Source organism: Lytechinus variegatus, chromosome 2, assembly GCF_018143015.1.
Source record: "Lytechinus variegatus isolate NC3 chromosome 2, Lvar_3.0, whole genome shotgun sequence".
NCBI classification, from domain to species: Eukaryota; Metazoa; Echinodermata; class Echinoidea; order Temnopleuroida; family Toxopneustidae; genus Lytechinus; species Lytechinus variegatus.
This window is the reverse complement of record NC_054741.1, coordinates 17,361,211-17,376,928: the sequence shown is the minus strand read 5'-3', so window position 1 is coordinate 17,376,928 and position 15,718 is coordinate 17,361,211. Positions and strand designations below refer to the sequence as shown.

Below are 15,718 nucleotides of genomic sequence, written 5' to 3'. Positions count from 1 at the left end.
GTTTGTCTGTTGGTTGCCCGCCCTAATACTCTTATCTTTCCTCTACCCATAACACAGCATTTAAAAAAAATCTTCCATCTCAACATACCGGTAAAGAATATAATTATTTCTGTCAGAAGTTGAATAATTTTTTTCTTCCCTTTATCTGTTACACTTCTTCCCTCCATTAGTTACATTTCTCCACTTCACCTCCTACACTTCTCCCCTTCATCTCTTATACTTCTTCCCTCCATTTCTTACACTTCTCCCCTCCATTTCTTATACTCCTTCCCTCCATCTCTTACACTTCTGTTCTTCATCTCTTATTCTTCTTCCCTCCATCTCTTCCACTTCTGTTCTTCATCTCTTACACTTCTTCCCTCCATCTCTTCCACTTCTTTTCTTCATCTCTTACACTTCTTCCCTCCATGTCTTACACTTCTTTTCTTCATCTCTTATACTTCTTCCCTTCATCTCTTACACTTCTGTTCTTCATCTCTTACACTTCTTCCTTCCATCTCTTACACTTCTGTTCTTCATCTCTTATACTTCTTCCCTCCATCTCTTCCACTTCTGTTCTTCATCTCTTATACTTCTTCCCATCATTCTCTTCCACTTCTTTTCTTCATCTCTTACACTTCTTCCCTCCATCTCTTACACTTCTTTTCTTCATCTCTTACACTTCTTCCCTCCATCTCTTCCACTTCTTTTCTTCATCTCTTACACTTCTTCCCTCCATCTCTTACACTTCTTTTCTTCATCTCTTATACTTCTTTTCTCCATCTCTTACACTTCTGTTCTTCATCTCTTACACTTCTTTTCTTCATCTCTTATACTTCTTCCCTCCATCTCTTCCACTTCTTTTCTTCATCTCTTATACTTCTTCCCTCCATCTCTTCCACTTCTTTTCTTCATCTCTTATACTTCTTCCCTCCATCTCTTACAATTCTTTTCTTTATCTCTTATACTTCTTCCCTCCATCTCTTACACTTCTTTTCTTCATCTCTTATACTTCTTCCCTCCATCTCTTACACTTCTGTTCTTTATCTCTTACACTTCTTCCCTCCATCTCTTACACTTCTTTTCTTCATCTCTTATACTTCTTCCCTCTATCTCTTACACTTCTTTTCTTCATCTCTTATACTTCTTCCCTCCATCTCTTACACTTCTGTTCTTCATCTCTTACACTTCTTCCCTCCATCTCTTACACTTCTTTTCTTCATCTCTTACACTTCTTCCCTCCATCTTTTACACTTCTGTTCTTCATCTCTTACACTTCTTCCCTCCATCTCTTACACTTCTGTTCTTCATCTCTTACACTTCTTTTCTTCATCTCTTATACTTCTTCCCTCCATCTCTTACACTTCTGTTCTTCATCTCTTACACTTCTTTTCTTCATCTCTTATACTTCTTCCCTCCATCTCTTTCACTTCTTCCCTCCATCTCTTACACTTCTTTTCTTCATCTCCTACACTTCTTTTCTTCATCTCTTACACTTCTTTTCTTCATCTCTTATACTTCTTCCCTCCATCATTCTCTTCCACTTCTTTTCTTCATCTCTTACACTTCTTCCCTCCATCTCTTACACTTCTTTTCTTCATCTCTTACACTTCTTCCCTCCATCTCTTCCACTTCTTTTCTTCATCTCTTACACTTCTTCCCTCCATCTCTTACACTTCTTTTCTTCATCTCTTATACTTCTTTTCTCCATCTCTTACACTTCTGTTCTTCATCTCTTACACTTCTTTTCTTCATCTCTTATACTTCTTCCCTCCATCTCTTCCACTTCTTTTCTTCATCTCTTATACTTCTTCCCTCCATCTCTTCCACTTCTTTTCTTCATCTCTTATACTTCTTCCCTCCATCTCTTACAATTCTTTTCTTTATCTCTTATACTTCTTCCCTCCATCTCTTACACTTCTTTTCTTCATCTCTTATACTTCTTCCCTCCATCTCTTACACTTCTTTTCTTCATCTCTTATACTTCTTCCCTCCATCTCTTACACTTCTGTTCTTTATCTCTTACACTTCTTCCCTCCATCTCTTACACTTCTTTTCTTCATCTCTTATACTTCTTCCCTCTATCTCTTACACTTCTTTTCTTCATCTCTTATACTTCTTCCCTCCATCTCTTACACTTCTGTTCTTCATCTCTTACACTTCTTCCCTCCATCTCTTACACTTCTTTTCTTCATCTCTTACACTTCTTCCCTCCATCTTTTACACTTCTGTTCTTCATCTCTTACACTTCTTTTCTTCATCTCTTATACTTCTTCCCTCCATCTCTTACACTTCTGTTCTTCATCTCTTACACTTCTTTTCTTCATCTCTTATACTTCTTCCCTCCATCTCTTTCACTTCTTCCCTCCATCTCTTACACTTCTTTTCTTCATCTCCTACACTTCTTTTCTTCATCTCTTACACTTCTTTTCTTCATCTCTTATACTTCTTCCCTCCATCATTCTCTTCCACTTCTTTTCTTCATCTCTTACACTTCTTCCCTCCATCTCTTACACTTCTTTTCTTCATCTCTTACACTTCTTCCCTCCATCTCTTCCACTTCTTTTCTTCATCTCTTACACTTCTTCCCTCCATCTCTTACACTTCTTTTCTTCATCTCTTATACTTCTTTTCTCCATCTCTTACACTTCTGTTCTTCATCTCTTACACTTCTTTTCTCCATCTCTTACACTTCTTCCCTCCATCTCTTCCACTTCTTTTCTTCATCTCTTATACTTCTTCCCTCCATCTCTTACACTTCTTTTCTTCATCTCTTATACTTCTTCCCTCCATCTCTTACAATTCTTTTCTTTATCTCTTATACTTCTTCCCTCCATCTCTTACACTTCTTTTCTTCATCTCTTATACTTCTTCCCTCCATCTCTTACACTTCTTTTCTTCATCTCTTATACTTCTTCCCTCCATCTCTTACACTTCTGTTCTTTATCTCTTACACTTCTTCCCTCCATCTCTTACACTTCTTTTCTTCATCTCTTATACTTCTTCCCTCTATCTCTTACACTTCTTTTCTTCATCTCTTATACTTCTTCCCTCCATCTCTTACACTTCTGTTCTTCATCTCTTACACTTCTTCCCTCCATCTCTTACACTTCTTTTCTTCATCTCTTACACTTCTTCCCTCCATCTTTTACACTTCTGTTCTTCATCTCTTACACTTCTTCCCTCCATCTCTTACACTTCTGTTCTTCATCTCTTACACTTCTTTTCTTCATCTCTTATACTTCTTCCCTCCATCTCTTACACTTCTGTTCTTCATCTCTTACACTTCTTTTCTTCATCTCTTATACTTCTTCCCTCCATCTCTTTCACTTCTTCCCTCCATCTCTTACACTTCTTTTCTTCATCTCCTACACTTCTTTTCTTCATCTCTTACACTTCTTTTCTTCATCTCTTATACTTCTTCCCTCCATCTCTTACACTTCTGTTCTTCATCTCTTACACTTCTTTTCTTCATCTCTTATACTTCTTCCCTCCATCTCTTTCACTTCTTCCCTCCATCTCTTACACTTCTTTTCTTCATCTCCTACACTTCTTTTCTTCATCTCTTATACTTCTTCCCTCTATCTCTTACACTTCTTTTCTTCATCTCTTATACTTCTTCCCTCCATCTCTTACACTTCTGTTCTTCATCTCTTACACTTCTTCCCTCCATCTCTTACACTTCTGTTCTTCATCTCTTACACTTCTTCCCTCCATCTCTTACACTTCTTTTCTTCATCTCTTACACTTCTTCCCTCCATCTTTTACACTTCTGTTCTTCATCTCTTACACTTCTTCCCTCCATCTCTTACACTTCTTCCCTCCATCTCTTACACTTCTTTTCTTCATCTCTTATACTTCTTCCCTCCATCTCTTACACTTCTTTTCTTCATCTCTTATACTTCTTCCCTCCATCTCTTACACTTCTGTTCTTCATCTCTTACACTTCTTCCCTCCATCTCTTACACTTCTTTTCTTCATCTCTTACACTTCTTCCCTCCATCTCTTACACTTCTTTTCTTCATCTCTTATACTTCTTCCCTCCATCTCTTTCACTTCTTCCCTCCATCTCTTACACTTCTTTTCTTCATCTCTTACACTTCTTCCCTCCATCTCTTACACTTCTGTTCTTCATCTCTTACACTTCTTCCCTCCATCTCTTACACTTCTGTTCTTCATCTCTTACACTTCTTTTCTTCATCTCTTATACTTCTTCCCTCCATCTCTTACACTTCTGTTCTTCATCTCTTACACTTCTTCCCTCCATCTCTTACACTTCTTTTCTTCATCTCTTACACTTCTTCCCTCCATCTCTTACACTTCTTTTCTTCATCTCTTATACTTCTTCCCTCCATCTCTTACACTTCTTCCCTCCATCTCTTACACTTCTTCCCTCAATCTCTTACACTTCTTCCCTTCATCTATTACACTACTTCCCTTTCCTTCATCTCTCGCCATATCTTTTACCTATTAAACTATCACTTTAAATAAAAGGCTTTTCATTAATCTATCATTTCAACATATTTACCTATATTTCAAACCTCAAATTCCTTTATCTTACACATGCTACCCTTCATTGTTCATTTTTCCTTTATACTCTTTCCTCCATCTTATACTTCTCCCTTCATCTATTTCAATCTTTCCTTCCCTTTATCTCTCACATGTCATGTTGTTTTCACTTATTTTTAAGGGCATTTTTTTTTAGGACAGCTATCCCTATCATTAACAAAAGATTTATCATTAATCAACCATATAAAATGATTTGGGTATTTTGCAATAAAACATTAATAATGCAATTGACAGGGGACCTATTTTTTTACAGGTTTATGTATGAAATATGTCACACCTTACACCTATATCTTGTATTTCGTTTGAATTTGTACCATTATTGAAAGATTCCATCAATTGACATCAAGGTTATGTAAACTGCACAATCCCCTCTACCTTCATATTGAATGTCAAACTAGTTACCCATGTTTCAACTACAAACTGCGCAGCAATATGTCACATCTTGTAGTAAATTGCTGGGACTCAGACACAGAACAAATAATCTGCAAGACACACTAATAACAGTATCATACATTATTTTATTCAAATATCTCCAGACTGTTGAAGCACATCATAACCCATGCCATTTTCTGTAAGACTAAGCACAATGACCAAACTACTGACACACCCACTTTTAAAATGCTATCGATTCTTGTGTCCCTCACTGACTACATGCACAAAATGTTATACCAAAGGAAAACTTTCTTAGTTGTTTTACTGCTTAACATTTTCAAAATATTCCCATCCCTCAATAAATACATACGTTATTTATGATACCCATTGCAGGTGATCGTAACAAGAATGTTGGTTTATTTTTTGGTATTACAGCTTTTTTGAGAAAGTTTAACGAACATTTTCCTTCTCTGCGCATAAAGTTCGGCCAAAGATATTTAATCTGAATCGTGTCTTCTATGAGGCTACCACGTACAGTACTTGTCAATGTACCAGACTCCCATATAACAAAATGCATTGGTACTGAACCAAATAAATTATGCATTGTAATCAATTAAATCAATTGTTAAAATTGGTTTTATGATCAATTACTAAGCTCTGTGATACAGGGCCCAAGAGTAAAATATGAATACAGATGAAATTATTTGTTGTGAGCTTAAGTTAATGCAACTTCAAATCTGGTTTAGAGAAACAGGTTGTAGCTGTTCCACAATACCCTTTTCACAATACAGATTCATCACAAATAAACCTGTTTAATTGCATTCCAAATATGGACACAAGTTACTCCATTCTTGATTGACAAATAAATCTGAAATGTATTTACAGCATATCATTTGGTATTGACCTCTCCCTTTAAAATCTCTCGTCACTGTCATTTCAGGTCAATGCTAGATATGGGCCCTGCAACATAAATAGATCAATCTCACAATCAATCATAACTGTTTAGCACATGGCTTGCCATCAATACCAATCAAAAGATAAGGTCCCTGTTTCATAAAACATTCAATCAAATGTGCAAGTACAGGTAACTGTACACCGATCGCAAACCAGGTACAAGATTTACAACCGATTGTAAGTACATGTATAATGACATCTCCATATGATATACCAGAGGCCCATTTCATAAAGAGTTAAACTATTGTAACTTTGCCATAAAGGCAATTAACATGGTAACAAGGCTCAGCAGCAAATCATAATCAAGGTTGCCCTGGTAGTTGCAATAATGGCAAAGTTACCATGACCGTAAGCAGTTATGAAATGGGCCCCAGTATTTGCTACAGTCCACTGCACCTGCTAATATCTGAATATATCTATAGTATTTTATACAATTCTAATACGGTGTCCCTCATTTATCCGACTTCTCCTCTGTCTTGCCCTGTTCCAGTTGCTCTGGTGCAGGCTCCCTGTGATTAGGGAAGGACTCCCAGGGGCTTGACAGGTCAAACTTGCGGAATTCCTGAGTCATCTCAAGAGGCTCTGCAACTACCCTCTTCAGTTCATCATCATATCGAACCTATGGTAGAAGTTAATAAGAGTACAACATGAAAGCTCTAACATGCTATTGCTGTCATCTGACACCATAGAGGTAGCATATTGAAGAGGGTTTTTTGTTCTTCAAATTCAACGACTACCCTTATATAAAATTAAACACAAAGATTTTTTAACAGATGCAGTGACAACAATGACCTCTGACCTCATGACCCCATATATTATTATAAATTTTCAGTTTGACATGCATTAATGGGCAAGTTTTATTTTTTCTCTGTTGAATTGCTTCCAAGTTACAATGAGAACTAATTTCATGTATCATATAATATGACCTGTATTACTATGTAACCTTTGAGCTGTGGTGGATAAGGGTAAAGTAAAAAAATTGTGGGAGAATGCTGGCCAGCTTGGTGTAACTAAATTGTCCAGGAGGATATTTTGCTGTATACAACCAAAGTAACTCAAAAACTATTGTCCCACATGTGGAAAAGCTAAAGCCAGGCTAATTATAACAATTATAACAATCATGGCAGTCTGGAGAGTAGAAAACAATCACATAATTTGTATAATCATAAAATTCTACTTCATTCAACAAAAATGTGAATTAAAGACCGAGTTGAAGTGACCTTTTCTATGGCACTCACTCTAACCCCAACCACATTCCTGAGCCAGTTGTCATTAGTGCTAGTCCATATTTGGTTTCAATGTTAGCCAATTATCGCCAGCAAAATATCGCTGATGACACGATATATCGCCAAGTCAGAAAATCTATGGTAGGCCTATACGTTCATTACGAGCTGCAATTCTGTGAGAGCAGAGAAGGGAGAACTGAAAGAAAATCTGTCATTGGTGCTATTCAATGAAAAGCAGACATTTGGGTACCACTTACAAAGTTCGAAGTTGGTTTCAAGCAATACAATGCAGCATTTATGGTCAATTAATAGTGCTTAATTTTTCATAATTGACAATATTTTCATCATATGATGTTATGCAATATATCAACAATCATTAAACCATTATCAAAATATTCAATTTAACAGTTTCAATATCGCATGATTTTGATTATATCATAATATTGCCCACCACTAATTGTCATGCAGAAAAAATTGTTTAGGGGCAATTCCATACAAAATGTACGTCCAACCATTAGCATGTGAGACCTCCCTGACATGACTTGTCTCTGTTTTGTTCATATAAAAAATTGTATTGGTAATCATCATGGCTTCAGTAGTTCACAAAGTAAAGGAAGAATGGGGAAATTGGGGGTTGGACGTACAAAAAGTTGATTAGTCAGGAGGTACTTGGTCATATCACAAGTGACAAGCTGTTGGAGGTTTTCTGACCTTGCGGGTGAATACTTACCTCTACAAATCCACTGAGAGGGAAATCTTTCCTGAGAGGGTGGCCCTCAAAGCCATAGTCAGTAAGGATTCTTCTCAAATCAGGATGGTTGGCAAAGAATACACCGTACATGTCCCAAACCTGAAAAAAAAGTTTGATAAAACAAACATAATTTGGTTAACTTCCACTAAGGGAAATATTTCCCTATAAAGGGTGACCCTCAAAGCAATAGTCAGTAAGGATCAGACTTAAGTGGTTGTCAAAGCATACATCATACATAAAAATATTTTAATTTGTAATCATGTGATTCTATCTGGTTGATCTCCTAGTGCCTGCCTGATGCCATCACCTACCAGTGCACTTCTCAACAACTGGTGCAATTATCAAATAAAAGGGGGAAAATGAATAAATACATGAAAATAGATTTAAAATTTGAATTTCATCACTTCTACCAAGGCTTTCACACAATATCAACTTTAAAACCTCAGAGAAAATGAACTTCAGGAAAATTAGTGCTACAGGTTTCCTGCTCAAACAAATCAATGTCTCTTAGGTTTTGCACTGGTCCAAGGCCATTGTATTGTTAAAAAATCCAAATTCTTGGATGATGTCAAGTTCAGTGTTGACCTCTTGGTGTTGGTGTTACAGTCAACTTTTACATGAGTATAAAACCAAACATAAAATGAAGATGGTCCTGAAAAGTCACTCACTAGGTGTTGAGCTGTGAATATTGTGATCTATATTATTTATTTTAACTCAGAATAAGTTTTGGAGCTAGGAAATGCAATCCAAAATGTGCTTCCAACAACAACACTGAACTTGAAATCACCCATTTTCAGCTCGCAGCAGGAGCACAACAGGACGTCAAGTTAGTTAACAATGTAGCAAGATCATCACAAAAAAAAAACATTGGTACCTGACAGGAAACACACTAGAGCCCCCGCAGAGATCAAAGAATAATTCTAACTGGTTCCTCTTTAGTCTGCTTGGAACGGTAATCCTGATAGGCCATTTCATTCAGCCATTATTCGCCAACCTCTGTGTTACGGGGCTCAGATGGATAGCTCTCACAATACAACATCAAGATGAATGCATATTCAGTATTCATTGAATCATTGATTGCATTTTAGTGATAACCCCAAAATGACCTTTGACCTACCTCTCTCTCCAGCCAATCAGCTCCTTTGAAGACAGGTACTAATGAATCTACAGCACTCAGTTCATCTGTATAGGTCTTGATACGAATACGTTCATTGTATCGGAGAGAAAGGAGATTGTACACCAACTGTGGAAGTAGAGGACAATTAAAAGCCAAATTTAATACAGAATAAAATGTAGATAGCAGAGTAATCATCATCAATCAAAATAACAAAGGTCTCTTTAATATAGTAACTAAAGTCAAGTTAAAATCCTGTCAATCTCACAACTAAATCTATGAATGATTAAACTATCATTGATTTTGCACATAAAAAGCTAACATGAATTTAATAGTAATAGCTTCACATTAATTTTTATCTGTTCATGAATAGGTTGCATTTGCAGCAAGATACATAGATCACTTTAAATAGCTAAGTTCAATATCATTTTTAGAAACACGTTTTTAAAATGGAAAATTTTCATAAAGGTAGCATTTACTGTAATACAATATACAGGCCTCTACAAAAAAAAATTTCGTCACTTGCCCTGTCGGTCAAGTAATGAAAAAAATTTGCAACGTAGGCCCAAATCAATCCGTTTATTTTGATTTTTTTCGCTATTTATACACCTGGGGCCCGTAACACAAAGCTTAGCAATGATCGTAGTACATTTTTCTACGATTGATTCCATTGGCTACAATGTACAATCAATCGTAGAAATCAAGCGTACCATTCATTGCTAACCTTGGTGTTATGGGACCCAGGGTCTCATAATATTGATTGTGGGGCTAATTTTTATGATTGATTTTACATAATAATCAATGCAACCAAATAAAAAAATCAGCCCCACAATCGAACACAAAACTTATGTTATGTCATGAAGCTCTGATTGAAAGACTCGGGTCAAAAGCACTACACAAGTGGCCGTGCTGCTTCCAATGTAAAGTGTGAAGTATTACCTCAAAGCGATGAGACCTTGTGGGTACATCAATGGCCGTGATGTCAATGAGTGACTTGAACTGTGCATTATGATGATCCCTGAGGAAGGTTATGACTGGAATGATGCCTTCGGGATGGATCATCACCTCCAGTTCATTACCGTAGGTCACCTGGACTTCCTGGACATACTTGGGGAGGCAGTCTGCCACGTAGTTGCCAAACTCTACCAGTCGCCCCTTCTGGAGTTCATCACGAGGCCGTACTGTGGCTGAAGATATCAAGTACATATATGCAACTCACACATTATGATGTCATAAACCTACATGAGTTATTAAACATATTTTCAATGAAATCAGCTTGAGAATTGATAATAAAACTTCTGTTTCATCAATTATAATGTAAATTATTGAAAAGGTGTTTTGAAATAAATTTTAATGCAATCTTTGAAGGACATCACTGACATCTGGATTCATTAAGTGGAGTCATGCCTTACTTTGGCGCAAATCAAAATTTACATCACTGCAAAGAATACCTCCTGATCATCCAAGTGTTAACATATACTACATGAATATGGTACCAAATTATTTGGCAGAAAATACTATTTCGGGCTAAATATATATAGTAATCATGCTTTCATGACACATGCCTTCCTTAAATTGGGGATTTGTGAGGTGTCAAGTTTTTTTACTCACACGGTATAAAGCCCAAGTTTAGAAGGTATGTATAATATTTTTTTTTAATGAAAACGATACCAAACTATCCCCCAGGAAAATGAAGCTCAATATATTCTCCTTCTTCAAAAAAGGTTTGTTTAGGTGGTTTGAGATAGATAGGCCACATGTCAAGAAGGGAAGATGATGAACTTATAAAAAGAGCATAAGATCCGGTGATTGACAGCATAAGAGAAGACCAAAGATTGCATGGAAAAATATGTTGAAGAAGGAAAGCAGTAAGGTTGGTCTAAAGAGGAGAATGCTCAAGACAGAAAGAAGTGGACAGAGGGAGTTTAATCACGGTGTGAGTCAGAAACCCATTGCAAGAGGTCAAATGCTGACTGAAATAAATGATTCTCCTTCCTACCTTTTATGAAAGATGCACTTAAGGTTTACATCTTAACCATGGTGAGGTTTACAGCTGGATTTTCCATATGGTTTATATACAAAAAATAATAAAGAAGTGATTCAAATGTCTGACTTTTTACAACAAAGAAATCAGAACATTGTTAAGATGAGCATAGGAATTATGTATTACTTACGCTTGTTTGTACTGGAGCATAAACTTCGTGCACCATTCTGGGCCAGCAATTTCCCTGGAGAATTTCAAAGAAATAAGAAAATTATCAATGTCCAAATACTTCATGTACAGCCAAAATGTAAATTTTATATAAATAATTGTTAAATAATAATTTTTCTATAAAATGGTGCTTCATAATGTAGCTCATCGTAGCTATGTAACAACAAAGAGTCATAGGTCAAGACTATTGTATTACACAAAGTGGGAAGATTTTGCAATGGCCACCAGGAGATTGGTCTGTAACAAACCTCTAATTTTTCATGTTTTAAGTATTATATTTTTATAACTTTATGCGCATTAGGTGTATAAAGGTATACTAGCACATCAATGATGTGGAGCTCATCCGGCATCTCACAAACAAATTTAATACAATATTTGATTTCAGCCCAGCTTACACTGTTGTGTGAATTATATTGGTGACATAAATTGAGGAAACAGAATTGAAATTGATGAAGAAATGACAGAGAAGAAGCATATTTTGTGATTTATGAATAAATTTTATATAAATAAGCATAAATAATTTTCAGTCAAAATTTCTAAATTCTGTGTAGAACCTTGATGGACCTCATGTCGCTGTCCCAGATGGAACAAAAAAAATCAGAATTGATCAACAAATAAATAAGCATTTATTTGTCAATATGAATAAATTTTGCGTAAATTAGCATAAGTAATTTTCTAGTCAGAATTTTGAAATTCTGTGTAAAAGTTTGGTGAACCTCATGCAGCTCTACCAGATTGGAATGGAAAAAAGTCAAAATCGGTGAACAAATAAAGAAAAGGCACTTTCTTTGATTTATGAATAAATTTCACATAAATTAGCAAGAACAACTTTCTACTCAAAATTTAAAAACTCTGTGTAGAAGTTTGGTGAACCTCATGAAGCTCTACCAGATGGAAGAAAAAAAAATCGGTCAACAAAGAAAGAAGAATATTTCATGTGAATTTTGAAAATATGCATGAATTAATTTTGCATAAATTAGCATAAGTAATTTTCTAGTCAAAATTTCAAAATTAAGTGTACAAGTTTGGTGAACCTCATACAGCTTTACCAGATGGAAGAAAAAAAATCAAAATCGGTGAACAAATAAAGAGGCACTTTCTGTGATAATAAATTTCACATAAATTAGCATGAATAATTTTCTACTCAAAATTTAAAAACTCTGTGTAGAAGTTTGGTGAACCTCATGAAGCTCTACCAGATGGAAGCAAAAAAATCAAAGTTGGTCAACAAATAAAAGCAGCTTTTTAAAAAAATTTTTGAAAAAGCGCATTAATTAGCATATTTAGTGAGTTTTAAAATTCTGTGTCGAAGTTTTGAATCCCCAACCTAGTGCTATCATATAAAGCAAACAGAATTTAAATCGGACTTGAAGTGACCAAGAAGAAGCATTTTGAAATTGTGGACCGACGACGAACGCCATGACATGGCAGATGCAAGTATTTTTTTATAAAAGTTGGCACTGCTCATGATATTGTCGCCCTCTATACGCAAATCGCGCGATTTGCGTGCTGTCTCCAAGAAAGACAATGAAATCAAGGTGTCGACGTAAACACGATGGCAAGTTTTCCCCATCTTGTCATAACATTTCTCTCGGTTTTCTAATGAATTCTTGTTTAAAAAAGAAATCAATATCTTAGAAATGTCGGAAATGAAGTTGTATCCCATCTACAAAGATTTACGATTTTTTTAGGGCTAGATCTTAAATAGAAGTAGAAATCTCGGAGGCGAAAGTTTCAGGTGTTTTGGCGGTACACGCAGATAAATGGGAAGGAATCCCTGGCTCCGTTGAGAGATAGCATACGTCAGTAAATGAATTTTACTCTCTAGGAGCCTCCTGGCTAGCGTGGGGAAGGAGTCATTTTCGTCTGATAATTTTGGAACGTCCAAAAGGCGTCCGATATTTGGGGGGTTTTTACTCCAACTTTACAATCCAATGTCATAATCGATTATGAGAGCATGGACACTAACTGTAGTGTTAGAATGAATCATCACACACACAATACATTATATCGTACGACATTGGATTCTAAAGGTAAGCTAACCCCCGCAATTCATTTTTTTAACTACAGACAGTAGGCCACACGAAACCCTATGCGTGGGACATACGGTTGAGCAAGTGCAAAATAAGAAGGAAAATAATGAGCAATCAACCATCAACTATACGATTCAGCAAACTCAGTTAGGTTTAAAAATCATGAATTTTCACAACTCAACATTCATCGATTACCTAGGCATTACGAAAATGCGTAGTAGTTTAACTTACCATGAGAAATACTAAGATTTCTCAAGGAATTTGTGCACCTCGACAGAAGGGAAGCCATCGTGAAACCTGAGTCGGCTCGAAATCCCACAGTTACAATTCGTCCGGCCGTCCGACGTCCATATCCGGATATATATATGGAGCTATTAAGCTCCATGGTCCAGGGGTCCATCCATAGAATTCACAATATCATAAAAATGTATAAATTTGCCCAGGGAAATTTGCCTGTCAAGAGAGGGTGGACAGTTTGGGAGTGCCGTTGGAAACAGTTCAACATGCCTGGAATTAGGCAATAAAAAAAAGAAATCAAGTTTAGATTTTGGTATAGCAATAGGGTCTAAATAATCAGTGTGTGGCCGGGGCATAGCCTGGTAAAAAAAAGTGTTCATAAGTATGAATAAAAAATATGAGCCAAATGATTCTTATAGAAAATGGTGAGTATTTGCTGAGACTAAAATTTACAAAACACATGAAACAAGCATGGCATTCCACTGACATACGTTTCTAAACACCCTCAAAGCCTCATCAGTACTCCCGGTCAGTACTGTATATTAGACTGGACTGAACTTAGGCCTAATGCAAGGGGGTAATTTTTCAGCTTAATCATGATTTCACAGAATGTGAATAGATTAGATCTGGATGTCATAGTGACGATTGACGTTGATTGTAAAGCTCTCATTTGTTTGCTGCAATTTCCTGCCCACACTCAGACTCTCAAATATTTGTTTTTTTACAGTCTGTAGTCCGAGTATATTATTTGTAATTATTTCTCGATTTTTCAGTAGATTTAACTTGTCTTTTAATTTACTTGATTTATTTTTTTGCCTCCGACGAAGATTCTGCTAGGATCGAAAGCTTAGGCCCCTTTTGACTCTCTAATTTACTCCATTGGCTCTTTTTTTTAGATGAGCAGTTTTCAGCAGCTTCTTTTTGCCTTTGATTTATTTTTCAATATACATTTAAGAAAATTCGCGTATTGCTAGCCTATAAGGGACTTCAATTAGGCAACGATGATTATTACTTGCAAAAGACATGTTGAATGTACTTATTTAAGGCCTTATTTGAATATCTGAATATTTTTTTAATTCATTAAGAGCAGGTAAAAGTTAATTGTTTTAAATGACTGTCATATCTATTTGTGTTTGAAATTGTTGGATTCAGTAGGATGTATATAATATTTCATTCTTTTTGTTGAATCAAAGAGAGCAACAAAATTGTCACTCATCAGATTTCAGATTTCCTGAGGTTTTCGAAAAATTTTAATATTATTCTCACTGTTTTATTTGTTGGGATGAACCGGTCGCAAATAGATATAATACCATGGTCACATTTGCTCTACGCCGGCCGTATACGGCGAGTCGAAAACAGCCGTTTCAACACTTTTTGTACCAACCAAATATAGGTGGTTTGAATTGAAATTAATAAAACGGCTGTTGTCGACTCGCCGTACGGCCGCCGTAGATCAAATGTGACCAAGGTATAAATGTCAGTACCTGTCATGAATAGGTAAAGTGACAATGCATGAAATCTAATATTTGGTTAAAAGATGTCTATAAGATGAAAATAATGCAACTGGAAGTGGGACGATGGGGGAGTGGACTTTCGAAACACGAAAGTCCACTACCCTATTTTTTGTATGTCAGTGATAGTTTTACTTAATTGAATTAAGTTGTTGTAACTTAATTTACTTGAGTAAAATGGATGCAAAAAAGTAAATTTTACTTAAAACTGCCTAACATAAATACTTGAAAAAATAGGGAAAGTTTTTGCCTGTTTTATTGAGTAATTTCAAATTATATTTTTACAGGGCAGTCAACTCTCACAATACGTGCTTTGGGCCTACTGGTAATATAAAAATTAGTACATCTGTCATCATCATCATTATTATTTCCATTGTAATTCTGTTATTGTTGTTATTGTATTATTATTTTATAATAACTTTATCATCCTCTAGCTCCTCATTATTATTGTTGTAATTATAATTTTGTTAGTATTGTTATAATATTATTATTATATATATTAACCTGATCATCATCCTCATCATCATTATCATCATTATCATTTTTACTTTTATTACTATCTCAGGCCCGGATCCAGTGTCGACCCCCCCCCCCTCAATCATTTGTCCTCCCCTGTAACCGCGTCTGACTTCACTACAAATAATTATTTCATTTCATTTCATTTATTTCCATATCCATGATATCACAAAGTATATAATATAACTCATACATACAAATTACACAATTGATGTTACTGAACGATAAAGCATATAATAATAAT

The 15,718-nt window shown here is 35.7% G+C and overlaps 1 protein-coding gene across 1 annotated transcript; it reads right to left on the bottom strand.

Moving 5' to 3' along the window:
- Window positions 1-5,774: 5,774 nt before the first annotated feature.
- On the bottom strand, window positions 5,775-13,539 carry LOC121407467 (NADH dehydrogenase [ubiquinone] iron-sulfur protein 3, mitochondrial-like). The gene is made up of 6 exons (XM_041598549.1): window positions 13,442-13,539; window positions 11,140-11,193; window positions 9,905-10,152; window positions 8,969-9,094; window positions 7,831-7,950; window positions 5,775-6,493 (listed from the first exon to the last, which is right to left on the bottom strand). Exons 1-6 carry the CDS (start codon window positions 13,497-13,499, stop codon window positions 6,326-6,328), a joined length of 774 nt encoding a protein of 257 aa, XP_041454483.1. The 5' UTR covers window positions 13,500-13,539; the 3' UTR covers window positions 5,775-6,325.
- Window positions 13,540-15,718: the final 2,179 nt, after the last annotated feature.